Raw genomic sequence first — 27,343 nt, 5'->3', positions numbered from 1 at the left:
GCGCGGCGGCCCAGGGCGCGCTCTGATTGGTCCGTGTTTTTCGTTAATAACTCCTAAACAAAGCCGCAGTTGACTTTGGTGCAAAGGAAAATGTCTCTTAGAATGGTCTCAGGAACCACCCCCTTTCGGGATTTTCACGAATTTTGGGACACCCTGTATACATAGAATACAGACGAATCTAATGATAATATATAATAATTTTTCGATCGAGAAGAATTCACCTGTAATAATAATGTTAAAGCTGCTTTGAATAATGATACGGCAATTTTTACTGGTGCTTAATTAAGACCGTTCGAGATTATTTGATGAATATTAGAGGTGTGCGAGAATATTCGGGAATTCCCGGAATTTTCCGGAGTTTCCCGAAAAAATCCGGGAATTCCCGAATATTGTCGCACACCTCTAATGAATATGCGCTTATTTAGACTAAAGTTAGTGTATGATTTGTGTCTCACAACGGAAAATTCACAGCTTTCAGCAGGTAAAATTTCCATTAGTGGATTCGAGTGTATTGTTAAAGACTGGTTCAACGAACACAAGATGAAATCGACGACCTGCTGCCGATGAGCCAATTCCTTGACATCAAGCTTACTCTGTATCATTTTACATAAGTCGTCACTAGTCTATGTGATTTTTAACAATTAAATGTTAACGTCGTACAATCAAAGAAATGATTCAAAGTAGAGTCAGGGGCTCAGAATGAAGAATAATCATATGCTACGGTTCGAATTCAATAACCGATACATTAATTTATTGCGGATAGGAATGCTTCTATATAAGATCTGAAACTTTTTATGTCACCGATGACAGAATGATCAATTATTATTAGCTGCTATCCGTAATCGATAAATTTGAAAATGAAAGATTTTACATGATGTAAGTTTCTTGAATGGCCAGTTTCACGAATCATGTAACCAAATATTAGCAAAGTATATAAGGTGTCTTTGCAAAAATTTCAGTGAAACTGGATGAATGCCGTTTCAGGTACTTAAGAAAAGAAACGTACGATATGAGAAAGAATGTAGATTCCAAATTGGTAAGATTTATGTTTATTTTTCGAAACTGTTCGTAAAATTTTTTCGTATACATATATATATGTCCAGTCGAGAGTTCCATTAGATATATGAATAACTTAATATCCGGTAAGAATTGCAGTATTCGTTTTGTTTATACTCATTGAAATATCATAACTGTCCGACACTTGTTGTTTAACTAACAGTCTAACGAAGTAAAATCCAAATTGGAAAATCAAGCGGTGTAAGTCCACGGACACGATCTTTTATGAAGCTTCAGAAAAAGAAAAGTGTTTCGCTAGCTTATAAGACTACAGTGCGGTTAAACAACGTGTATCGGACAGAAAAACATTAAGTATAGTAGTGAAATCAATTGTGTTAGGGAGAAGATATATCGATGCTTTCCAGATCATTGAACTTTCCCTGCCTTCGCTATCATTTGTTAAGATTATCGAACCTCGAAGATGTCAATATCTCTGCTCCCTAATGTAGCAAGCACCGTGAAGTGTTAAACACAACGTGTCTTTAGTATTTTCGTGGCATATAGCAATAATTTTGGCGACTTATAATAATGTAGCGTGGTAGATTTATTATAGGTACGTATTCGGAGCTAGCAAATCTGTATCGTGTTCTTGAAAGCTCCTAATATAGCGAATGATTTTAACTTATTGACTTGAGTCCATGGTAACTCAATTATAGCGAACAGCTATTTTATATACCGGATACGTTCTAGGAAATTTATTCTCCTCAATCGAACACCTTCAGATTACCAAACTTGGCAACGTAAACCAACGTAAGATCGCCTCGTACCTACACCAAAATACCAAAACAATTCTTGAGTACAAATCCTTTTTTGGCAGAGGTACGACGGATTTCTTCTCGCAGATTGTTCGACGAGAATTGAAGAAAATTTAATCAAGAATAGAACATTTCAGCGAACTGCCATAATTAATATTATCAATACAGCGAGGTGCAAAATTGAACCGATAAAACCGTGTCTCCTTCTCTACCAGCGATCGTTTCAAAGTTCTAGTTTACCTCCGGACCAGTGCAGATTGTACTTCTTGTTAATTTTTTGGATTGGAAACAAAATGAGTTTGGAAACATGCTGATCTGGTGATACCTGATTTGGTAATTTTTTGAAAAAATAGTTTCATCGGTATGGTTTTGCTCCTCACTGTATATTAATAGTGTCGTAGGAGAAAGTAATCTCAGCGAATTCGGCCATATTATAGTCTCTAGAGAAGCATAGAAGATTATTAAGCCACCGTGTCTTCCCAATTTGAAACGATTGTGTCAGCAAGTTTTTGATACTACAGTGGAACCTCGTTTATCTGGCTCAAATGGGACCACAAATATATTTTATGTATTGCACATTTTATGTGTATACTTTTACCACAACATTGGAAGTAAAAGACACATACGCTACAAGTTTAATTCAATTAGAATGGTCTGCATGGTCTCGAATGATAAAATAAGACAGAGATTAAGTGTGACGGTCTGGATAAATGAAGTTTTACTGTACAGCAAAAGACAGTGGTACAAAACAGGTACAAAAATATATATTTTGTACAGACTTTTGTACAGCCATACGATCAAAATTTCATATCATTGTCAAGTTAGTCGATCGCCGAGCGGTTTAGTCGCATTTGTAAGAGACATAGCACTTTTGATAAAGCAGCAACTATTATATTTACTTCTAACTCGTTTGTGACAATATTAATACAATGTTTGTCGACGAATGCCAAACGATGACTGTCTAATGATAAAAAAAGTAGTATACATCACATAACTAAATGTATCTGCATCTTGTATGTATATTATTACTTGTAGTCGAACGATGGTTTAAAGAAACTAAAAACGTGACGATCTCTCCGATTGTCATCGAGTATTTCTTCTTTTGTTCTATTTCATTGTATTCCGTATGCGTGAGAAGCTTATTCATACACTTTCTCTTTTATCTGAACAATTCTGTAAAATGATTGCGATTCGTTACTGCCACTATCGAGTATTTTTTATAAGCTTAAGGACATTGTGCGATTATAAGCGTGTAAGTTTTACGATCTCGGTATCTAAAAGTTCTCTCATTTGATTTTTCTTCTCATACATATTCTCGAAAATTAGATATATCATTCAATAATCTGTATACAGCAAAGTAACACTGTACAGTTTCATTTAGTAATTTATTAATATATGTATTGTTTAATACCATTAATATGTAGCTTAATACAGACATGATTGTTAGTACCAATGTACTGCAATTACTTAATTACATTAAATCTGTAAACAATGTTCGCTTGTACTTATTCCGCGACCCGTTTCATCCAAAATTGCTTTACTCGAGACCTTGACATTTATATCTAACTTCAATAAAGAAGCACGCACGTTAATTGCATTTTATTTATTCGATAATTATACTTTACATCTTGGGCGCCACAAATGAATTTGAAATCCGTCAAGTTATGCACGATACAAAGCATAATATTATGTTGGCAAAGATAACTCATATATAATACATAATAGTATTTAATCACAATACTAAATAGCGCATTACATATTATATTAAATACTCATACAGTAATATGATAATTAAAAACAATGAAAATAGAAACGAGAATTCAAATTTTCTTCAAAATTACAATCTACAACTTTTCATTAAAAGAACATACTGTATTTCTTGTTCAATCAGAATAATAATCCAAGTGGCAAAAACTTAACATTCCATACTCGTATGATCGTTCTTCCGTATAATTAAAGAAATTCAAAATGATTATCTGAAAGTTGGTCCTGCTAAATAATGTGTAGATGCCGCCACATTCGCGAGGGTCATTAACAATTAGACTGCGGATGTTTATGCATTTATGTTAAAAATGCATTTAAAAATACTGTTATAGTCTATTTTCATCCTATTAATTTCTATTTTACTGCAGTTTGGTGCAAATTAAATAGAACTTTCTTTTTTTGCATAAAGATCCGCTGTCTAGTAATAATAAATGTCTTTCAGAATTTGTTTAAAACTTCAGAGGAGAGACCGACGCTACTGCTTGTTTATCGGGCGAACGTGGCCGTTTAGTTCCCGACGCGACGTCGGACGTGTTCGACATCTTCTGCAGGTCGCTTTGACTTTCCTCCAAAACTGCTTTCGGGATCCTGATTTGCCAATTCGGTTCGACACCGGACGATTTTCTTATACTGTTGTCCGGTAAGGATTCCTGTGATTTCCGCGGAACCTTCCGCTGTTCCGGGTTCTTCTTGTCGGTGTACTTCTTCGCCTGTTCCTCCGTTAATTTCTGCAGCATAATTCTGCATTCGCGGAAGTTGTTCGACTTGACCTCTTTCTGCTGCATCAAATTCGAGAACCGTTCCTTCGCATTACTGGAATTAAAAAAGAACAATTCCCTTTCGCCGGTCTCCTTGTTTTTCTGAATTTGAATTTTGATATTATCGCTGCGTCTCGTGCTCTTCTGCTTGAAAATGTTCCGTCCCGCCGGTTTGTTCTTCGTCCTCATTTTAATCTTGATTTTATCTTTGATCGTCGAATATTTCCCTTTGATAACTCTTTTATCGCTTCGCTCCTCTATCGGTCTTCTCGTCTTTTTCGGTTCTTTGTCGTTTCGGTTCATCTTCAACATCGCGACTTCCACCTGCACACCTTGAGTTTTACATTTCTCCTTCAGATCCTCCAACTTTCTTTCATCCCGTTTCAACGTTCTTTTCAAAATCTTCGCGTTTTTCATTAACGCCTTTCTGTACTCGTTCTCATAACGCTGTAACTCCTCTTTCACCTGTTTGTGCTGTACCAACAAACGCTGAGTTTTCGTTGTGAGCGTTTTGATTTTCTTCGGCTCCCCCGCATTATCCCCCTCGACCGTGTAAATAAAATGATTTATCCGTTTCTTCAGCTGTTCTAGATCTACATAAATCTTCTCCATATCCTGCTCGTCCTTCTCTTGTGTAGGAGATTCCATTGTCTATCACGTGACCGGTCTCAAACAATCACATAACCTGACACCGACCTCGAATACTCTCGGACGATATTGTATTTTATGTCTTAATATAACGAACAAAGATGCTGTACCGCAATCAACGAGGACCGACGTTTACTGCAAGATCATTTTTCGGCCTCCTAACTGTTTATTTAAATCTTGTATTCACGCCATTTGAAAAATGACCTGAAAATACTACAGGCTCACGGCTCAGTCGTTTGTAATCCTTGGCATTCTAACCTCGAAAAATATGGCGCATCGGTACCCAACTGGCGCGTTCCTAAGTGGGGGGAAGCCCAACGCTATTGCCTTGAACTTCGTGGGAGTGGGAGGAGCTAATAGCGATTAGAACGTGCTCGAACTTATTTAAATAAGCTAATTTGAGTATACTTTGGTAAATTATGAATGTTTTGAGATAGTATTGTGATATTGATTTTTAATTTTGTTAGAGTAATGGGAGCTGTTGTATCCACCTACTTTTTGGCCCCTCCTTTTCAATCGAATGTACGAGATTTGTTATTAAAAATCATGAATTTTAACTGATTAATAGTTGCACATAATATATTTCAATCCTTTCCTTATTGAGCAACTATAGCATTCTATAGAAGCATTTATTGTTTATGTAGACGCCCATTAATAAGGGATCTGCAGGAAATTGGATTCAATACTAAAAATAATAAATACATTATGAACAGAGTGGAAATTAGAGTGCTCACTCACGCTCGGGTTTTGGTTGTGCCCATTATAGTGCTGCCCCCTACTCTAGCGCTTAGCCTGGATCAGCTCCTACATCATCTTTAGCATGGACAAGATCCTACCTACATCATTATTAGCCTGGACACCGACGAGATACTATCACAGACGAGATATAGGAATAGACCTGACCACCGACGAGATACTGCCAGCCTTATGGGAGTTGGCGAGCCCGAATATTTCGGTGTTTCTTACGCCCTCTACGATATATTCTGGCTCCATCCAGAGAAACAGAAGGCCAACGACGGCATTTTGTCGGTGAAGAAGACCACTGAGGAGATTCTCGTCGCGATGCATCGGTGAGAATGCGAATTATCACGAAACTATATCGATTATTATTAAATGTTACATTCTCCGCCATATTTCAGACGATGTTTTGGCATTATTGTGGCACTATTTCGAATTTTTAGCGATGTGGTATATCAGATCACTGTAACTTTCACGTTATCCCCGCGCCCGGTTACCGGGCACGCTGAATAGCACAGGGGCTGGCCAGTGATGCCGAAATCGTGGTACTGTGGTACTAAGCCGTGGTACGAGACCCCCCCACTATGACCTACCGTTGCCCCTACTGGCCTTCTCCAACTCGCTCGCGCGCTACACTCACAAACGTACCTCTCATATCCTAGGAGAGGTACGTTGGTGAGTGTAGCGCGCGAGCGAGTTGGAGAAGGCCAGTAGGGGCAACGGTAGGTCATAGTGGGGGGGTCTCGTACCACGGCTTAGTACCACAGTACCACGATTTCGGCATCACTGCTGGCAGTCTTTAATAGTATCTCGTCGGTGACCTGACACCTTATGGGACTTGGTGTCCATAGGAATCTGAAGTACCGACACCTTAAAATGCCAGTGATAGCAATAATTTTCTTTAAATTATATCCATAATTTGCTATTAACCCGGCTATAAATATTGTGCCCCTAGAAATAATAATAATACATCTCTCTAATTCTATGTATAGAGGTGTTGACACTGAATGGTAACGGGGTGTTAGCACAGACGAGATATAGGAAATGGGGCGTTAGCGCACCGATACCGACGGACACCAAAATGCATTAGGTGTCAGGTCTATTCCTATATCTCGTCTGTGCTGCCGTGTTAAAAATGTGACCAGTATTTTAGCGCCGCCTATGATCCGGGGGCGAACTAATGACAGTATATATAGATAAAAAGCGGTAGACGGTTGGCACTGGTGGGCACGCGGCAGGGTACGGGCAAAACCCGGGCCCGGGCCCGGGCGTGAGCACTCTCATTGACTCTCATTTCCTCTCTGTTATGTATAAACATTGGCAATTATTCTGGTTCTTACAAAGGGCGTCGCAGCTTCGACAGCACATAAAAAAGGCTTGAACAGTTCGCGAGCTATAACAAATTGAACAGCACGAGTTTCACAAATGTACGTCAATTATAGTGGCCTGGGATTGCTGACGATAACATCCCGGAAGCATTGACTTCTCTGACTATGCTCAAGAAATTTGTTTGGTCAATTATACTGTGCAAGCACAATGGAATTTTCTTTCCTCGAATCCCTCACCTTTTTTAAAGGGGGTTCGAAAAATTTAGGTGGACAAAACCAAAAATCCCTCAAGGGTATTGAGATCGACCTCTGCAAAAAAGTTATACTATTTTTAAAAATATCTATTCATATTTTGAAATATAAATGAAGACAATCAAAATTTTTTTAAATTTCCACAAATTACACTTACTTGAATTTTCGAAGGAAATTGTCCGATAAGTTTTTACCTTAAAATTCAATTTCTATAAATAGAAAATAAATGTATATGTAATCTTAAAAATCCCAAAAGTCAACCATTCAAGCACTAAAACAATACGGCTGTTCAACTCGAAGAAAAGGAACAATGACGCGATTTACTTCTACAAAACAACGATCGTTATCTCTAATGAACGATGCGATATTATATATATTTGTTATTTTCAAGCACTTATAATTTTATCGAGGTTTTCAATCTGCACCTATTGCTGGATGCTATAAATAATCTGGAAAATTGCGGAACAATTATTCGGAACTGCAATCTTCTTATCAAATGTGTCACTTGTTGACATTATAACTCATTCAAAGAAAAATAATGATGAAAGGTATAAGGAAAATATTGATTTATATTCATCATAGTTTCTAAATTTTTATGAATTTTTAAACTTCTTATTTGTATATATATATAATATAATATTTATGTGATTCTTTTGCAAATCGTTTTTATTGTACGATTATGTATAATAATTTTTAAATAATTTATAAATAAAAAGTTGTGTGAAATACATATTTTCAAAGTTTCATATCAGCTATAGCTATATAATTGTTTTCTCAGAGATGCCGGATGCAGATTAGGATTATCTCAATTAACAAAAGAATCAGCGAGAGACTCATGGTCAAGTAGAAAGTTTTTTTTTATCAACGCCATTCAATTTTTTTATTGAATTTATACTTATCTCAGGTACGGAAACAATCGTATACTTCCGTTTGAGAAATTTAATATCGCTCTTATCACTCTAAGTGAAGAAAGACATTAAATTAAATTGAAAATTAATTTAGATCGGATATTAAACAATTTAAAATACAAAAAATGTATCAGACAAACTTTAGGTTTAAATTACAATTTATTTATATATTGTATATGCATTCATATTTCGTAACACATTTCTAAACACGAGCAATATTTTCAATGTTCTGCAAATATGAAAAGGTGAAGAAGCTATTTCAAGCCCAATCATTTGCATATCACTATCTTTTTTGCGACACAGGTGTCAAACGAAAGCACGACGTGTCTTTCAAAGCGCGAAAAATTTTTCAAATCCGCCACTATTTTTTCTTTACTGTCTTAAGCGCCAAAAAATATTTTAAAAATTGGTATTCGACTTCAAAATATTTATGCTGATTAATAAGCAACTTATTCATTCCTTTGATCCCGATCAGTAGAAAGATTTTTAAAACATGTCCTATACAAAATTATATAACTTATGTAACTTTTGTTATTATTACTTGGAAAAAATCACAGGTGTACATCAAATGTCAATAAATATCTGTGTAAAATCTCAATGCAACAGGTTGAATAGTTATTCTGAAAAAAATATCTAAAAATGTCATGATCAGACTGTGCCTACTTTGTGATTCCCCTCAGCAAATTCCACAAGGAAAACAGCAGAAAGTTTCCTCCTAAACTGTCCCTGCTCTGGGAAAAAGGTTTACTTTGTGATTCCCCTAAAGAGAAAACAACGATATCGCGCGAAGCCGGAAAGACCCGTTAGGAAAAACAACCATGACACCAGTTGCACAGTTATGTCCGCGATGAGGCCGATTATTCCGACAATGTTTGCCTGTGAATTCTTAATTTGTGGAGGTGCGGGGAAGTACCGCAGCCGCCGTAATGCGATCATGTGTTCGAGCAGACGTTATCGCGTCTACCCCTTTGCCCCGATGATCTAATTTGTCTCAAGATTGTTCACCTATAAAAGGAAACAGTTCAGGTCTGCCTTTATCATTTCGCGGTCACACAGTGCGGGAAACAGTTTGCAGTTCAAGCAATTTGCAACCATGAAGTCGTTCATCGCAATTGTCCTCCTCGCCGCTGCTCTTTGCGCTGTCCAGGTAAACATTTATTGAATTGTTTGGTGACAAATCATTCAGTTTTAATTCTACGACAAGCCTAAAAAAATATTAACCGAGAAACCAATGGAATTTTAATCACTCTAAACTCTTATCATTGAATCTATAGTATCGATCAAGTTCTACAGAAATAAACTTGAATGAAGAGATTAGATAATGAGTTTATTGATTGATATATCGTAAACTATATTAACGGAACATTGTTAATGTAGTTTGCACCATTAAAATATGAAAACAATTTAATAAAAAGAAGCCATGGTGTTCTTTGAATACTTTGCTGATTACTTCATTTGCTTCATACTTTTTTAAACTATTATGTTGGAGGGTTTGTCCACACAAATTTTAATTCTCAAGATTTATGTATTAGATGTAACAATTAATTCGTGGAGAAGATCGACTATGACTATAACTATAAAGAGTTAATAATTATAAGTAAATGTATCATCGTAATATTTTTCTTTCAGGCCTACGGACCATTGGACCAGCTGACGCAAGGAATCAAGCAGGCAAAGAACAATGTTAACTCGATCATGAATGACCTGCGACGTTCCACAAGCAATTTGAAATTCGACACGGAGAACAAACTGTCCAACAAGAAGATCGAAAACATGCAACAACTGAATAACGTTGTGAACCCTGCGTTGACTGACATTCGCGTGAGTATACATACACCTTCCGCAAGCTTAGTCTAATCACACTGTCCAACAAATTTCAACTTTTTAAAAGTATTTCGATTCCCACTATGCGATTCTTATAGAGTTTTCCGCGCTGATTCCGAATCTGGTTTAAATTTTTTTCCTATACGTCCAGTTTTTGAGAAAATGGAGTTTAAAAAAAAGACATATTTTTCAACTTTAAACAAATATTGCGATGTTATTATAAAAGATATTGAATTGTTCTTTACAGCAAAAGATTCTGTAGACTTTCCCGAATACAGTGATATCCAATATTAATACATTATGATTGTTTAAACATGTTTAAACAATGATTAAAGACGGAAATGCACCACTTTTGCACCAATTTTTGCGGATATTTTCGAATTTATCTCAAAAAATAAGGGTCCAGCGAAAAATTGAACTATACCACGCGAAAGAGCAGACTTTTATCTTGAGAAACCCCCCTGTGAAGTTTGCATGGTCGACGTTTTCTTCGAACCAGAAAGCAAAATATCTTCGCCCGACATGAGTTGTCACCAGTGGCGCTCACCACCAGAACGGTCGTTCGCCGCTCCGTATCCCGTCACTGCGCCGTATCCCGTCCCGAGCGCCACTGGCGGAAACTCATGTCGCGCGAAGATATTTTGCTTTCTGGTTCGAAGAAAACGTCGACCATGCCAACTTCACAGGGGGGTTTCCCAAGATAAAAGTCTGCTCTTTCGCGTGGTATAGTTCAATTTTTCGCTGGACCCTTATTTTTTGAGATAAATTCGAAAATATCCGCAAAAATTGGTGCAAAAGTGGTGCATCTCCGTCTTTAATCATTGTTTAAACATGTTTAAACAATCATAATGTATTAATATTGGATATCACTGTATTCGGGAAAGTCTACAGAATCTTTTGCTGTAAAGAACAATTCAATATCTTTTATAATAACATCGCAATATTTGTTTAAATTTGAAAAATATGTCTTTTTTTTAAACTCCATTTTCTCAAAAACTGGACGTATAGGGAAAAAATTAAAACCAGATTCGGAATCAGCGCGGAAAACGCTACAAGAATCGCATAATGGGAATCGAAATACTTTTTGGCTGTTGGACAGTGTCATCAGAGTCAAACAAATCTGACAGTAACAGTGTCTCAAACAATATTATTAGGCCAATGTCGATGCTGCTAAAGCCAAAGGAAAGGATGCTGAACATTGCTACACCGATGCCAAAGCTACCTTGAGGACTCTCAGCCAAACAGGCTTCTCAGACCTCGACAAATGCCAGCAGAGTGGAAAACAACAACTGCAATCGCAATTGAACAATCTTGAGGCCGCTCAAAATGTACGTATTTTACAACAACTGCACAGCAATAATATTAAATCTTCATTAAGCTAATTCCTTCACATTAAATCTACCAAGCCTGACCTAATTATATTTTGTAAACTACAATATAATCTACTAAATGGTATTTTCCCATAAAAGCATCTCCATAATCTCAATAGAATCTTCATTGTGATCTTCATTGCGATGGAACATTTTTCTACTCGTTTTCGATAATAGTTTCTTGTTGGATCCACTTTCGTTTCATTCATTCATTCTTATTTTCCAGACCGGAAGTCAATACATCAGCGAATTGGACAGCATCATGCTGAACTGCTACTCGTCCGACATCTTCCAAATGCAGAGATGCGCCGCTCTCAAACTGGGCACAACCAACCAATCTATCAGAGCCTACGAAAGCACAGTTAGCTCGTTGAAATCTACTGCACAATCGGCTTCCTTCCAAATTGTTTTGTCGGCTGACTCTTGCTACAGGCAAGCTGTATCCGTTGTTCGTTCCGGAACTACCGACGTGAGGATATCTGCCAACAGATGCGTCGACAACTGAAAAGAAAACCTGCTAAGAACCTCATCTGTAAAAGACCTCCTTCGAACCGAACGAAATATGGCTGTATTCTACTCGTTTTACAGTTGAATATTTTGTAACGTTGATTTCCTAGACTGTCCAGTATTTTAGTTGTCCATTAGTCTCGTGCAAAATATTCATTCGAGATGTGAATTGTTCTTTGCATTTATTTATGAAGATTTCATTGTATTCCCTGCCAATAATATGAAATTGAACACCTATGGAAATTTGTTTTTTATTATGCTTCGTTTCCATATATAATCTATCTTTAATAATAACTTCTCGTATGATCTATCTTTCATTTCGTTGCAAAATAATTTCAATTTGCAGCTAAAGATCTAGATAACAATTACATTTCTCTTCCATCAGACATGTACATGGTAAAAGCAACTTTGAGTTTATGGCATTCATTATTGAGTATTATTCATTTATTTTATTTCCATATAAAACGCGCCACAAAGTTAGTAAAAATTACATGAACATATAACGAATATTAAAAAAATATCATATATCACACGGAAAATCATAGAACTTCGCAATCTGTAATGCTATCGCATGATTTATTACTTTTTTTGTTTTAAATGTATATACGTTCTTCCTTTTACGTTTAATACAATCTCTTTGGGTTAAAAAATTTGTTTATATGACGCGTGTTTTCTTTGCTCGACAAGTCGTTTACCCAGCACGTCGACATGAAATAATGAATATTTGCTATAAAGCCAGTAATGCGCAATCTATTGAAATTTCAGCCAGTTAATTTAAGGCAGTATGAGGAAAACAATTGCTAAAAAATGTGTTAAATACAAACTATCAATCAGTTTCACACGGATTTCTCTACCCGCATAAACGCAACGGTGTTCTACTTCTCTGACCTAGCACACTGCTAATAGCTATAGCTTTCATAGATATACTCGTGCAGTTCTCCGATCAGTTTTTCTTGTAACTGGACACAATTGATTAGTCGGCCGTTTTATCCAGACATGAATGCACGCGATGGCATTTAAATGGTATCTGTAATACTGATACGTATTTAGGCAGAATATTCTATCGTATTTATGAATCACCTGCATAAACCTCCTACGTTAACATCATAAATTCATTTACTCATCCGTATACTTTAATCTTTACAACAACTTAGATATTGTTTATCTTCATTTAAGTTATTTTTAAATCGCAATATACCATCTCCAGTAATGTCCAAGGTATTTCTCAATTGCAAATATGAATAACTTAATTTATCTCGCACACCTGCGGATCTGCATATAATATTTGACGTTAGAGCAACGGCTTCCAACCTGGGAGTTATATAAAATGAAATAAGTAGAACTTTACAGTTCTGAAAAAATAAAAAGAGGCGCGGAAAAAAATTGTTTTTTCGAGGAGTCGAAATAAAGATTGGAAACTGGCGCAATCGAGAGAAATTTAATGCGAAAGCGATATCAGAAAGTATGCTACTTGAAAGACATCGAAGCAATTACACTTTGAAAAAATTGTCAACAGATATCTGACTTATATGTGTATATTGCTCGTAAATCAATATGTAATTTATTCTCTATAAAGGCGTATGTGTGTATACGTATATATTTCGACATTAACCGTAAAAATTTGTTGAAAACTTAACAAAGGCCGTGTAATATCGTACACATGATATATTAATATAAAATATTCTATACGCATTTTATAATCTACTCATAGATATCCTTAGTTGAACATTCACATGTATATATATATATATATATATATATATATATATATATACTGGTGTATGTATACGTATACGTACTGTGCACGTATAATTGTATGTGTTCCGTTATACAGGGTGTCCGAAAAATATACTCCCTCGAAAAAGAACAGCCCATTCGAAGAAGCGCAATACTTTCGTGACACTCGGTATACACACGTACATTTTCATCGTATACCTTTCTGGATTGCATTGAAACGAATTAGTCGGTTTGAAAGAAGCGATGAAGCGATTGCTTTGTGTAAAAACGGATATACTTTCTTACATTCGTACAGGAGTAAATGGTCAATTTACATGTTCGGTTGGAAAGTAACAACATATTGGAAAAAAAGAACTGTTCGATAAAACCATATTGCATTACACGCATTCTATATGTACTTGGAAAAAAAGAACTATTAATCTATTATAATATCTTTCACATTTCTCTAAATTGGTGCTAGTTCAGTTTATATTTTCTTGTTAATCTTATATACTACCTCGTACAAGGTCGCTAGATTTTTGCTACCTATCTTAACAGACACTCATCTCGATAACAATATAGACATCGAACCACAATAGGGATAGTCTTATACTTTTTTTTTTGTTTTAATCCTTCAGGTCATCGCACGACAATTGTCCGCGGGCACGGACATATCAGCGAATTAACTCGACCAGCTCATAATTTTTCTGCAATAAATGTATTTTTTTTACTTGTAATTTCATCTTTTTTTGTTGTTGTTGTTGTTTTAGATCGCTTAAAACTAAGAGTAGCAGTAGTAGTTTTTTTTTATAGCAGCAGCAGTAGCAGCAGCAATAATAGTAATAGTAATAATATAATAATAATTAATAATATTTATAATATCTATCGTTAACATACTTTGATAAAATTATATTAATAATTATAGTTATAATCGTCATGATCATCATCATTTATATACATATATAATTACGTATACACGCGTACATATATGAAAATGCAGATTACAGTCGATCGAGACGCGACACGATCATAAATGTACGCATATGTGTATACGTGCTAACCTTTTTTTTTTTATAAGAAATCTTATAGGTATGTATCATTTCAGCTTTTACATAGCTCACGTAACTTTTGCTCTACATGGTTCAGGATCGTGGCTTAGATCTAAAATGATCATTTCAAATGTGGAAGTGATCGTCGGTACCGCGTCGCATAATTTTTCCAACAACTAATTACTCATGCTCGCGTTTCTTAAATGAACACGCTCGAAAAAATACATGAGATTACAGATCAAACATCTGACTCGAGAAGTGAAATGAAGATTCAATTTTGTTCCCAATTATTTTCTGTAAAATTAACAAGTTCTTATAATAATTCACAACTTTTGTATAAAATTAAAAAATCTTGAACAGTTTTCGGCTGACGTTAGTTGTATTCGAACGAGCAGTATAAAATTAGCGTGCACTGAAAATCCATGCACGGCGGTTCCGAGTTCTCACATCATGGGGAGTAATTTGCAAACACACGAAAATACTAATACATACATACGTATCGCGGGAGCATTGAGAACACGGATGAACAAATTTATCGAACTGTTTAATTTGAAAAAGATTGTTTTTTGAAAACGATAAATTATTTCTAACTAACAAACCCATTATCAAAGGAATTCAGAGGTAGTTGAATAATGGTTAAGAAGTTTCCCTATATTGACGAATTCGTAAAAATTTCAATTGTGAACGGTTCTCATTTCATCGAAGCAATGTTCAAGCCATTGTGAAACGTGCCAAACCACAGATCATAAATCATTTTTCGGAGCCCCACGGGTTAAATGCGATTGTACTTAATAAATCATGAGCAAACGCGTTTTGCGAATGATCTAATTACGCTAGGTTTCGTGTTCCCGACCGGTGAAATTTCGTTTCTCAACACCGACAGTTTATATGCGTATGATAGAACTCGAAAAGAACATAGTATTCGCTCCAGTGAATGAAAGGGCATTAACAATGAGTTGTAAAGATGCAATTAGATAGGGCAGCTCATATTCTTCGTCATACCCGATAAGAGAGCGTTACAATATTTAGAAATGTGTTCAAACATATCGCTCGACCGACCAAACACATTTGGAAAGTCGAGTGCAGCACAAACACACACAATAATAAACTACAACACAGTCTCTTATGCGAGGAAGCCAAACGGATGCTCCTGGTTACAAAAACGTTAGACATTACTGTTAGAAACGTGTCGATCTTCGTGTATAATTTTAATAAAACCGTTCGAAGCGTGTAAATACTTTTCAGAGTTGTTTCAAACGAAATTTAAAACAACCGAGGAGCATACCTGGGAACTTCCGAAACATATGAAGCTCGATGTAGTATTTTTAAAATGCGCAGGTACGCGCAGGTACGCGAATGTACGATCTGACCTGTACATCTATGTGCTCGTCCAAAGTTCTCATTGTTCCAAGACCTAGCAGGCACAAGAATCACCCTTGCCGTTGCTTCTTTGGTCGTTAGTCAACTTAATTTGGTCGGGGAATTCATTGTACAGTTCCACCTGAAGCAGCAGCGCATTCGTATTTAATTAATATGCTGTATTTCACGATCTAGGGGAAAGGTACCAGTTACACCGTGCCACACTCGATTATCGGACGCGAAACAAACTTTTTAGAAAGTAATAAAAATAACACGAAGTACAGCAAAGTCGTGATCTAGGTCCCTGAGAATCTCCACGATCATTGTTCCTTCCCCCTACCTCTTCCACTGAAGCTGCCGTGTTTACATGCAATATTTTTTTTGCTTTTGTAAGAAAATCGTCCAGAAACATTTGACGATACAGAAACAAGATTGACGATCGATCGTTTATCAGAAATAATGCAAAATGAATTACAGAATGCCTTGAAATTCATTTAAAAAAACTTCCTTTAAATATCCGTAACTGTTACCTTCACCCTAACGGAAAAGCAAAAGTATTTACAAGCGACTTACTTCACTTTCCTGGGCTAGAGCGTTCTTCGCTATCGTTTGGAAGGCTTGTTCGACATTAATTGCTTCTTTTGCACTAGTTTCGAAGTATGGAATATTGTTTTTAGACTGACACCACTGCTGTGCTTTCTTACTAGAAAACTGGAATTTGAACAAATAAATACTAATGTATTCGGGCTGCGGAGAATATTGAATTTATGCGAAATACCCTTACCGGTTTCGGTTCTAGATCAACTTTATTCCCAAGAACGACAAACGGAAAGTTATCTTGGTCTCGAGGAGAAGCTTGAATTAGGAATTCATCCCTCCACGAGTCCAAGGACTTCAAGCTGCTCGGTGCCGATACATCGAACACTAGTACACAGCAGTCGGCGCCTCTATAGAAAGCAACGCCTAGAGACTGAAACCTCTCTTGACCTGCCGTATCCCAAATCTACTCGAAAATTAAAGATTTCTTATTCAATGCAATCTATTAATTAAACACCCCTAGTCGGAGACTTTCCGTTTACGCTCTCGTACACGTAGGCTCTAGTTTCCAGGATTGCAAGGGTGTGGGATGCGCCTTCTCGTTTCTCGATAATGCAACAATTGGGTTTTTCAGTAATCAAAACCGCTAGATAAAAGATCAATCTAGGCCACAATCATCCTCAAAAGTCTTACTTTTACGTTTACGTTGCAACAGCTACATGCTGCCAAATAATGCAAATTACGCCTCGTAAAATGGGACTTTTGAGAGCAATTGTGGCCTAAATTGATCTTTTATCTAGCGCTTTTGACTACTGAAAAACCGCATCTTTGCATTATCGAGAAATGAGAAGGCACATCCCAAACCCGTAAAATGAGGTACTCTAATACGTACTCCTCCAATGACGCTCGCAGTGTCAGCATCTTTTAGCAAACTAATCCGCGTCAGTGATCCTTTTGTATACAACGAAGCATATACAATGAATCATCTTACAAGAGTATAGCGTGAACAGAAAGTCGAGGAGAATAGGCGGAAGAGACATATTTACCTGCATAGTAACTATCCTATCATCTACCATAACTTCTTTGGTCAGGAAATCTGCTCCGATGGTCGCTTTGTATTGATTGCTAAATTTCTTGTTTACATATTGATTCATCAACGAAGTCTTACCGACTCCGGAATCTCCCAAGATAATAACCTTAAGCAGTAATTTCTTACGAGAAGCCATTGTAAACTAAAAGTTAATAAGATTATTATTCGTAATGAATTTTTGCGAGAGAAAATTAATTAAAAACAATTATAACTTTTCGTTCGAAAAGAAATACTGCGCTGTTCGTTTCGCCGAAGATAATAACACGGGGACAAACGACCGAAATAATATATGTTCGTTGTACATTTGATAACAACACAAATCGAAAAACTCACGCACGAGTGAAACGAAATCATTATATAAACACAATAGCTTTAATCAATCGCACGGAAAGTCCGATTTGTGTTGTGATCGGAAAAAAATACGACGCAAAGTTAAATTAATAAACTTGGTAATTCGAGATCGAGTGCTATCGATGTTGGATTATTTCTCACCGTTAAACAAATTTATTTCGAGTCCAGCGAGCGGGACGACGGATCGAGAATTACGGACGCGTGACTTTTTTCATGAATCATTGAACGTGAATTGGAAAAGTACTTCCCTTGTAATGACGTATGTACATTATTAAAAAAAAAATCATCAAACGAAGATGCTTCGAATGTACTCTTTTTGGCGGTTAATCATTTCGTTTATCCTGGTAATATTGAATATAGAAACGAGTACGAGAGTGAAACGCGAGAGACAATGGAACGGTCGTGTACAGGGATCGAATCAAGACAAAATAGAATCCGTGTAACTGCGATGCTCGAAAATCTGTCAACACGCGATCTCGACAATTGGAATTTAGTAGGACATTGTACGACTGTCCTAAGAAATGTACGTGACGCTCGTCGCAGAACGTAGGCGATGATCGATAGAATAAAAGAATGTGAAATGTAACTCACGTTACCTCGATTTAGATAGAAAACAGTCAGAGAAATTTTCCTAAGTCAGCACTCGACACAAAGAAAATGGCGTGTTATGAAATCACGAGTATGACAACGATGTCGTCACCTGTTCTTCGCCAGTTTTATCGACCGAGTACGATCAACACTCGATTACCGAGATCGACTGTCGTGGTCGATATATCTTCGATTTGCACGGCGGGAATGTTTGAAATTCGTAGAAAGTATTCGCGCAAGTAAACAGTTCCTTGTGCAATAATCAGTGGATAATAAAGTTTTGAAGTTGCGTTCGGTTATTTTGTGACAGATCATTTTATATATTGTTGTGATTCTATAGCAAGTCTGAAAAAAATCAAATGCTAATAGTCTGTTACCTGTTCCACCCATCGGTGGCACAGGGGCTGGCACTGTCAGCCTGGCAGTCTTTAATATTATTAAATTAATAGTATCTCGTCGGTGCCTGTTCTTCGCCACTTTTATCGACCGAGTACGATAAACGAGTGTTTATCGATATCGACTGTCGTAGTCGATGTATCTTCGATTTAAACGGCGGGAATATTTGATTATTTACGGAATTTAACAATATGTTGGATTGTGTAAATAGTAAACAGTTCTATAACAAATCTAAAAAAAACCAAATGCTTTTATTTCGGATTTTCGGAATCTTCTTTATACTGTTTATATTTTCTGGTCTAGACTCGAAATTTCCATTAAAAAGTAACTGTTCCATTAAAAAAACTCGATTGCTAGCCCGAGTGAACAGTTTCCTGTTGATATCGAAAGTTGAAAATGTCATACAATGATTCCACATTCCACGAAGAATTTTGAATTTTATTCTAATTTGTTGAACTTTCAGTATACGGATAAAAATAGATTAGTACAATCGTGTTAATATAGAACATAGATTTATGTAATGTCAACGTAGAATTTGAAAGTTTAATTTCAAATGTCGCACGTATTCGCTTGTTTCTATGAAATTAATAGAAATCAAATATATTGAATAATTCTTACTAATAAATTCATAAATCATCTCGTTCATCGATACATTTAATCACGATAAAAACAATCTTTATATATTAATTTTTCCGACGATTTGAAACACGGTCGAATTAGCGCCATTACAATCAACTTCCAACCTCACTGGTTAGGTAGTCACCGGAAGTGACGTACTTACCAGCACAGTGTCCACCAGTGTCCACGTAGCGCCTCGATTCTCGCCAAACGTAGCTTGTCGTATGTCAAACAACACTTCGTAAAGCGTTCTCCGGTTGTACACACACCGTAAGTATGCCACTTTTTGTCCATTATTCATCGTATACTAACTTGAATATTATAAAACGGTACTGACACAATCAATATTCCCAATCAGCATCGATTTCCTCCAATTAACCTGTTAGAAAATCACAGTCTCAGCAGCAGTTAAATATAAACGAAATCCTCGCACGATATAACTCGCGTGAACTTTCCGTGACTGCCAAAAAACATATGTGACATGCACATTTTGCGCACCATTCGCATAAATATTTCCGTCGATTGCACTCGCGCATAACTCCGCCCAATAGAAATTTCACGGTTTCAACATTCATTTCAGTTTACCAAGCACAATGGATCAGATGAAGAAATTGACAGAGCCTGGGCGGCAGTTCGCTAAGGACAGTATTCGTCTTGTCAAGCGGTGCACAAAGCCTGACCGCAAAGGTGAGTTTCCTTGTTCCACGATAATATTACAAGTTGTGTGGAGACTATAATTAACGACGCATCTTCTACAGAGTTTCAGAAAATTGCTCTGGCTACAGCCATCGGCTTCTGCATAATGGGCTTCATAGGATTCTTTGTCAAACTAATACATATTCCAATTAATAATATTATTGTGTAAGTATATCAGCTTTCTTATGCTCGATAATGTTTCGTTCGTGTATTAATATGATTCTTCTCCTTTTCAGAAGTTCATAAACCTCGCCCCATGCCAACTAGGGTTTGCGATCCCGCTCCATTTTCAATCCTGCGGGATAGATGTGGGATTTATTTCAATCCCGCAGAGTTTCGATCCCCCTAAGGATTTCGTTCATCAATCTAATGTATATTTAATAAAGAAAGAATCATCATAGATACATAAATTTAAATTAAAATGGATCTTTTCTTGGAAAACAAACTACGATTGAAATATATACATGTACGTATATATATATGTGTAATAGTATAAAATATATAATATAATAATTCGTTATATATCTATTTAAATAAAAAATTGTTATGTCAATGACGAAGCTACACAACACCATATATATTATAATATATTATAATATACGATAATGTATATTTAATAAAGAAACAAATTTTATTTAACGAGAGGTAATCATCTTTTAACCACAGTAATCAAAATTTATTAACAAGATACAAACGAAAAATCTAGATCTATATAAATTTCAATTAAAATAAATCTTGTTTTGGAAAACAAACTATAATTGAAATATATACATATATATTACATATACGTATATATATTTATAATAAAATAAGGACAGGGTTCTCGATATATATTTCCTCATATCCAATAAAAGGACACTAGCGGATGATTAGTATCTAAGGCACTTTTATTTAAAGAATAAAATTTTTCCTTAGGTTACAACGATAAAATTTGATCAGCCATTTTTCTAGTTTCAATTCAACGCATTTCTCCTAAGGAAAAATAGCTGTCGCATGGGGAAAACCATGGCCAGGTACTCGGTAATAAAAGAAACAATAGTACGATTTTGTTATGACAAATATAGAATCTTATATACTGTTTGCTAACATGTTATTAGAATTACTCTGCGCTTATTCTCTATGAAGAAAACTTTTCAATACGTTTTTACTAATAAAAAAGATGAACCTATGAACCGGATGCTGTTGCGTCGACGCAACAGCATCCGAGATTTCAATAATGGCAGTATCTATTAGCAAACATATATTTATATATTTAAAGTGCATCTCGGAAATTTTTATACGAATTTTGATCCGTGGATCTTGTATATTGCAAACCGTGACCGAAATTATTTTGTTCATTTACGAAATGCAATACTTTCGAACAGTCTGTATATTGCACGTGAGAAATATGATTGAATACGAGTGCTAATAATATATTACATTCGTCACAGATCCAATGGTTCGAAATCGTTTTGATTTGTCGGTAACATTAGTATGATGCATGATGTTTGCAGATTCATGTAAAGTGACCAATAAAAAAGAAAACAAAGATTCATATACATATTATATAAATAGTAATGTCTGATAGTGTTACTCCTTGAACTCACTGCATTAGTAAATAGACGATGATATTACATGCTTAACATGTACATTAAACTATTAAATACTCTCTTCAGGCAACTTAATAAAATTTATATAAAAAAAGCAAATATATAATATAATATATATATATGTAGCACCACACGTGTGTGACTGATACGTGTCGACGTTTGTCTTGCACATTTACAAACATACTTAACATTCTCGTACGACTAACCGATTTATACTTTCCGCGTATGTTAGATATCTTTCAGAATTCGCGAACATAACTTCAAAGACTTAAATAATTGTTTATAATAAGAGATACACTTATCGTTCCCGATTTTTACAGGTATTTGTACCGTCATTTTTAAATATCGTTCGTTTGTTAATACTGGCGTTCAATCTAGGGGGATTCCCCTTTTTTGTACACAAAGAGCATTCGTATTAATTATGGCGAAATAAAGCTTTAGCCGCCAAAAGGTTGCGTATATACATATACAGTCGGGACAATATTAAATGGTGACTCTTAAAAATCGCATAACTTTTTTAAAATGGGCCCAAAGGACTTGAATTTTTTTAAGATGCTAGACTGAATAGTTTGCTAGAGAATGAGTAAACAAAAATTGGTTTAGATCGCAATTGGTAGGAATCATGAGAAATTTTTAAAATTATGTTTCTTCAACTTCTTCATCCGAGCCTGCAACGATAATTTATAAAATGCGTTCTATACATTTTCGGTATAGGATATTATGCGATTTTTAACAGTGTCCACTTAATATTGCCCCCGACTGTATATGGTTTTATATATTTTTTATATGTTTTTCACTTGTATTTGATTTTGCTTTGAGATAAATTAATTTATATAAAATAAATCGGGGGGTAGGCGTACTCGCATATGAAGTTTTGCGATCAATTTACCTCTGATTCATCTACTACGAAACTGCACGTAAATCTTCCGGAAAAAATACGTTACTCTAACACTCGATAAATTTGTAAAAATTTTGGTAAGCGCACATCATACATCCTGATCGAGTATAAATCGGTTAATCCCTTGATCGCATATCGTGAAGAAGAACAATATAATAAGAGGAAGACTTTGTCCCACTTCCGTCTGACGAAGTGTAAGAAAAATCTCCATTGTTTAGAGATGAACTGACGGTAACATTCCGACGATAAAAAGCATTTTAGTCCGTGGGACTCGAAGCGTTTCACTATTAATAAACTAACCTTTGTAAATTGCAAGAACGCTTAAACGTAGCCCCGTAGTGCGTTTGCCGAACTCGATATAATATAATATATTCGCATAACAAGAAAGAAAAAGAATACACAGTCCCCCTTGTTCCGTAGACCCTGATCAATGTTCTGATGGTTCTTTGGCATTCCCTCGCATATCACTGTCACCCAATGTACGCACTGCGTGATTCGACAATTAAAATTTCAACAAGCACATATGATCAGAGCTGATAGACCGTGAACGTTTACGTTTTTCTTTTCGAAATTTCGATAAAGTTCGACACTAGGCTTATGGAACACTAAAAACAACTGTTATCTTCATCAAAATAACGCGAACGTGTCTATATCCAAATTATAGAGCAAACATATATAATATCTTATATTATTAAATATATAATAAAAAATATATAAACAAAGAGTTAAATTTGTTGACAACTTTACAATCTCGATAATCGTAAATGAAAAATATTAGAACGCGTCCGGCAAGCCTAGTGTAAAATTCCTAGCGGTTCGAATAAAATCGTGAATTCGCGTTTAAAATGTCCACGGTCCGGGGATTACATAGGCAGCATTAAAACAATACGGGAAATGAATTTACATAGGCAAACGCACGAGGGGAGGGTAACTACCCACAATAATGTTTGAGGTATGTCGTTCGGCTCATGTCATATTAATGAAACATTTAATATAGTCATGTAATTAACCGTTCATTAACTGTTAATAACGCTCGCGTATTAACCGTAATATATCTGTATAAAATATGCACATGTATATATAATATTAAATATCATTCGAATATTCTTGTATAATTATAAGTATCCTTTGAACGCGTCTCGCGAATCGCGCGTCGCAATATGATAGTCACAATCAATATCAGAAGACTTAGCACGCTGAGTTACATATTTTCTCTCACTGGTAAATCGAGAAATGGTCATGTAAAAAATAACGCATTTTAATTTAAAACAGGCTCTCTCGATTTTTTTTCGCTTAAAGCAACGGAATGTCTTTGCAACGACGTTACTCTTTTTCAATGTATTCGATCTTGAATTCTTCAAGAATACTCACGGTATTCACCGGTATAATTGAACTGATTCTTCTCGTACTCGTTGACGGATCCCTTTGCGCTCCGAATTATTTTTCAATTTTATTGCCAACAACTGGCTACTATTTCAAGTGTTTCATTTGAAATTTACTTCAAAGGAGAGTTCCTCGACTGCTACTCATTTTAAACAATTTTGTTTACTAATTGTATTAAGTGTAGCTCTCAAATTTCGTTGTGATTTATATTCGTGGAACTTGTATTTGTTTTTAAGTAAAAAATAAAGACCCAAATATATCTAAAAACCCGTTTCGTTTACATTTTTCGAAAGTCACACTCAGGAGTTCAAAGGGTTAATAGAGTACTAAGGCCTGTACAAGAAGAATTTCGAATTGGTTCACCTGCAAACACATTGTCGCGCGCTATTACGATTCTTCAATGTTGCAAAGACAATCCGTTTCTACGCCTTACGTTAATCCATCGTATGAATTATACCTTAGAATGTCACAGTACTTACACTGAAGGAATTGGTTACTTACTTACAAGAAAGGGTTACTTTCGAGGAATGTTTTTAAGTGTTCTACATTGAACATTTCGAGTATAAGGGGGATATGTTAAAAAATGGAGGAGAGTAGAAGATAGAGAGTGAATATATATATATATATATATATATATATATAGAAGGAGAATGAGAAAAAGAGAGAGAGAGTGAATGAAGGTACCGAAAAAGAAGACACAGGAGCGCGCAATTATGATATAATAAACCGAACTTACAGACTACAGACTTGTAATTAACAGAGAAGGGAAGGAGATCCAGGAGAATCTGATTTACCAGACGCGACGAGAGAGACCCAGCAATGAGATGACATTCACAACACTCTGTACAAACATATCGTGAACATAGCTGGTTGTTATCACAGACAAAATATAGAACGAACCTAACGCCTACGTTAACGCACTGTTAACTCTTCATCTATTTCGGTAGTGTAGTGAGACATCCGATTTCAAAATGATTGATTTGATTCGCTGCTTAAGGAGGTAGACTGGTTTTTAGGATTGCAAGAGTGCGGGACGTGCCTTCTCATTTCTCGATAATGCAAGGATGCAGTTTTTCAGTAGTCAAAAGCGCTAGATAAAAGATCAATCTAGGTCGCAATCGCCTTCGAAAGTTCTATTTTTACGTTTACGAGGCGTAATTTGCATTATCCGACAGCATGAAGCTGTCGCAGCTGTATGCTTTCGAATAACGCAAATTACTCGCACGCATTATCGAGAAACGAGAAGGCGCATCCCGTACCCTTGCAATTCTGGAAAGGAGAGTGTACCCCCTTAAGGTCCCGAAGGATTTCAGGCTGACCCTAGACTTCGTCTGTCACATCATCAGCTGGTTTAGTTCACCGTATTCTTGGAATGCATGCAATCTTTCTTTTCCCCTCGCAAATGTACTCGACCAGCTGGGATTTCACTAGCAGTTTCTCCAGCTGATAAACCGGACCTCCGAAGAGATTGCTCCCCAAGATGGCGCAGCAGGGATTACTTGTAACGAATAAAGCTACTACACTGTGCAACTGGCGTCTGAGGTTGGCACGTACGGACTCTCCTGCCTGTAGAAATCGCCTTCGTAGTCCTCCAGCTTCACCGGATAATCCGTCACGCAGTTCTGTGGCTGGTTCAACGCCGGAGGAGGATGCACAAAGTTCTCCTGGTAACTCGGCAGATGCAACGGCTCCGCGTACTGTTGATACGAGTTGTCCGAGCCGCCCTGTTTCAAACAGCTCGGCCCGTGGAGACTCAGCATGTCCACCAGCCTACGCCTTTGCGTCTCCAGCTCCTGGATCTGGGACTTCAGGTCGTGGTTCTGCGTCTCGAGGATTTCGGACTCCTGCACCAGGATCACCGTCTTCTCACGTTTCTTCAGCCGGCACTTCGTCGCCGCGATTTTATTCCTCTCGCGCCTCCTTCGACGCCTCTCCTCGTCCTCCGGTGTCAACTAAAACGGTTTCGAACTGGTTAGAATAATGGTCGTTTCTCCTTTCGAGATTCAATTCTCTGACGGCGGCGCCACGGTCTATTTTGACTCAGAGTATCAAAATCGTCATTTAAGTTATTTCCAGAATTAACCAGCAATTTTGGCCTTTCTCCTATAAATTTTTACGTTTCTCCTATGTTATATCCAGTTTCGATCCTGGAGGATCAATGGTTCAAAACACACAACTTTGCGGTGCTAACCTGTCAAAAACACTGGAAATCGCTCAACTTCAAACATTTATAAGTTTTGAACCATTGATCCTCCAGGATCGAAACTTGGATTTCTCACATCTTCTCGACCGAATTTACTGGATAACATAGGAAAAAGGTAAAAATTTATAGGAGAAAGGCCAAAATTTCTGGTTACGCAAGGAAAACCTTATCCAATATTTCAAAATATATTTTAAAAAGTGAGAATGGTCCGCCGTCCGAGAGTTAATGCTAATATTGGCAAAGGATTAGACCAGACAAGGCAAGATAATTGCTAGACAAGGATCTCTATGCAAATCTATGTTTTTAAAAACAAATATCGACTACAGAACAAGAAATGTTGTGGCTAGTGAAAAATAAGGGACGATTCTTCGTGGGAACGTGAAACGAAAATTATGAATACAACAATTGTGGATTTGACTTTATGTTTTCGTTATTAATGTAAAAATTGTTCTATACCTGAATCACAATTTCATTATTCATGATTCTCCTCTCATATTGCCATGAAAAATTAACCTTGTACATTAGCTCGTAAAGAACCGTTTAAAAAAGAAAATTGGCACGACTATCTGGTTTTAATTTTTGTTATACTACCCCTGGTCGAAAATATTTGATCAAAATCGTGAATGTTACTGTCGAACGAATGGTTTATACGTATTTGTTACAAATGCAAAATATGTGGTATTGTACATTCAACAGAAAATCATTGCAAGGATTAAAAAATATTAGTAAGAGAATATAAATGGTCTTGTCCTTTTACCCAATATATGTATACAGAAATTGTGCCTTAACGAATTTCGGTAACGTGATGGAACATTAGAGCTCTTTTTAATACTTCGAACAATGAAGATAACGATAGACATTGCCAAAAAATTGTCTTAACTCGTGGGGATGGTTGAACCCTCCTTCGAATTGGTGTTAAGTTTTCTCATTCAGTACCTTCTAGAAAAGAAACATATTCATTT

General features: G+C 36.3%; 6 protein-coding genes across 18 annotated transcripts in view; 3 read left to right on the top strand and 3 right to left on the bottom strand.

Annotated features, from left to right (window-relative positions):
* Positions 1-1,329, top strand: part of LOC143213031 (A disintegrin and metalloproteinase with thrombospondin motifs 9) — a 128,233-nt gene extending 126,904 nt beyond the window's left edge. For all 4 annotated transcript variants that reach the window (XM_076432475.1, XM_076432476.1, XM_076432474.1 and 1 more), the window contains one exon: positions 472-1,329. The gene's annotated coding sequence lies outside the window, so the exon portion shown is untranslated. The remainder of the gene's footprint in view (positions 1-471) is intronic.
* A 1,853-nt stretch (positions 1,330-3,182) lies between these two features.
* On the bottom strand, positions 3,183-6,183 carry LOC143213035 (uncharacterized). Its single transcript, XM_076432487.1, has one exon. It carries the CDS (start codon positions 4,979-4,981, stop codon positions 4,025-4,027), a length of 957 nt encoding a protein of 318 aa, XP_076288602.1. The 5' UTR covers positions 4,982-6,183; the 3' UTR covers positions 3,183-4,024.
* A 2,619-nt stretch (positions 6,184-8,802) lies between these two features.
* On the top strand, positions 8,803-12,151 carry LOC143213017 (uncharacterized). Its single transcript, XM_076432448.1, has 4 exons — positions 8,803-9,354; positions 9,837-10,028; positions 11,186-11,359; positions 11,628-12,151. Exons 1-4 carry the CDS (start codon positions 9,301-9,303, stop codon positions 11,904-11,906), a joined length of 699 nt encoding a protein of 232 aa, XP_076288563.1. The 5' UTR covers positions 8,803-9,300; the 3' UTR covers positions 11,907-12,151.
* A 1,750-nt stretch (positions 12,152-13,901) lies between these two features.
* Positions 13,902-18,764, bottom strand: Rab7 (RAS oncogene family member Rab7). 2 transcript variants are annotated; one of them, XM_076432451.1, is made up of 5 exons: positions 18,607-18,764; positions 17,616-17,801; positions 16,817-17,035; positions 16,606-16,743; positions 13,902-16,174 (listed from the first exon to the last, which is right to left on the bottom strand). In XM_076432451.1, exons 2-5 carry the CDS (start codon positions 17,793-17,795, stop codon positions 16,088-16,090), a joined length of 624 nt encoding a protein of 207 aa, XP_076288566.1. In that variant the 5' UTR covers positions 17,796-17,801; positions 18,607-18,764; the 3' UTR covers positions 13,902-16,087. The 2 variants fall into 2 exon arrangements, with proteins under 2 accessions (XP_076288566.1, XP_076288567.1); XM_076432452.1 differs by lacking the exon at positions 18,607-18,764 and adding an exon at positions 18,152-18,512.
* A 958-nt stretch (positions 18,765-19,722) lies between these two features.
* LOC143213023 (protein transport protein Sec61 subunit gamma) lies at positions 19,723-20,947 on the top strand. Of its 3 annotated transcripts, none has more exons than XM_076432457.1 (4): positions 19,723-19,882; positions 20,193-20,299; positions 20,371-20,473; positions 20,548-20,947. In XM_076432457.1, exons 2-4 carry the CDS (start codon positions 20,206-20,208, stop codon positions 20,552-20,554), a joined length of 204 nt encoding a protein of 67 aa, XP_076288572.1. In that variant the 5' UTR covers positions 19,723-19,882; positions 20,193-20,205; the 3' UTR covers positions 20,555-20,947. The 3 variants fall into 3 exon arrangements, with proteins under 3 accessions (XP_076288572.1, XP_076288573.1, XP_076288571.1); XM_076432456.1 differs by having other exon boundaries at positions 19,724-19,882; positions 20,545-20,947; XM_076432458.1 differs by lacking the exon at positions 20,548-20,947 and having other exon boundaries at positions 20,371-20,477.
* Positions 20,948-20,962: 15 nt separating this feature from the next.
* Positions 20,963-27,343, bottom strand: part of Atf3 (Activating transcription factor 3) — a 39,305-nt gene continuing 32,924 nt past the window's right edge. For all 7 annotated transcript variants that reach the window (XM_076432444.1, XM_076432439.1, XM_076432440.1 and 4 more), the window contains one exon: positions 20,963-26,130. In XM_076432444.1, coding sequence (XP_076288559.1) covers positions 25,696-26,130 — 435 coding nt within the window. In that variant the 3' untranslated portion in view covers positions 20,963-25,695. The remainder of the gene's footprint in view (positions 26,131-27,343) is intronic.

This window comes from Lasioglossum baleicum, chromosome 10 (assembly GCF_051020765.1).
Source record: "Lasioglossum baleicum chromosome 10, iyLasBale1, whole genome shotgun sequence".
Taxonomy (NCBI): domain Eukaryota; kingdom Metazoa; phylum Arthropoda; class Insecta; order Hymenoptera; family Halictidae; genus Lasioglossum; species Lasioglossum baleicum.
Note: the sequence above shows the minus strand (reverse complement) of the source record. Positions and strands in the feature narration are given on the sequence as shown.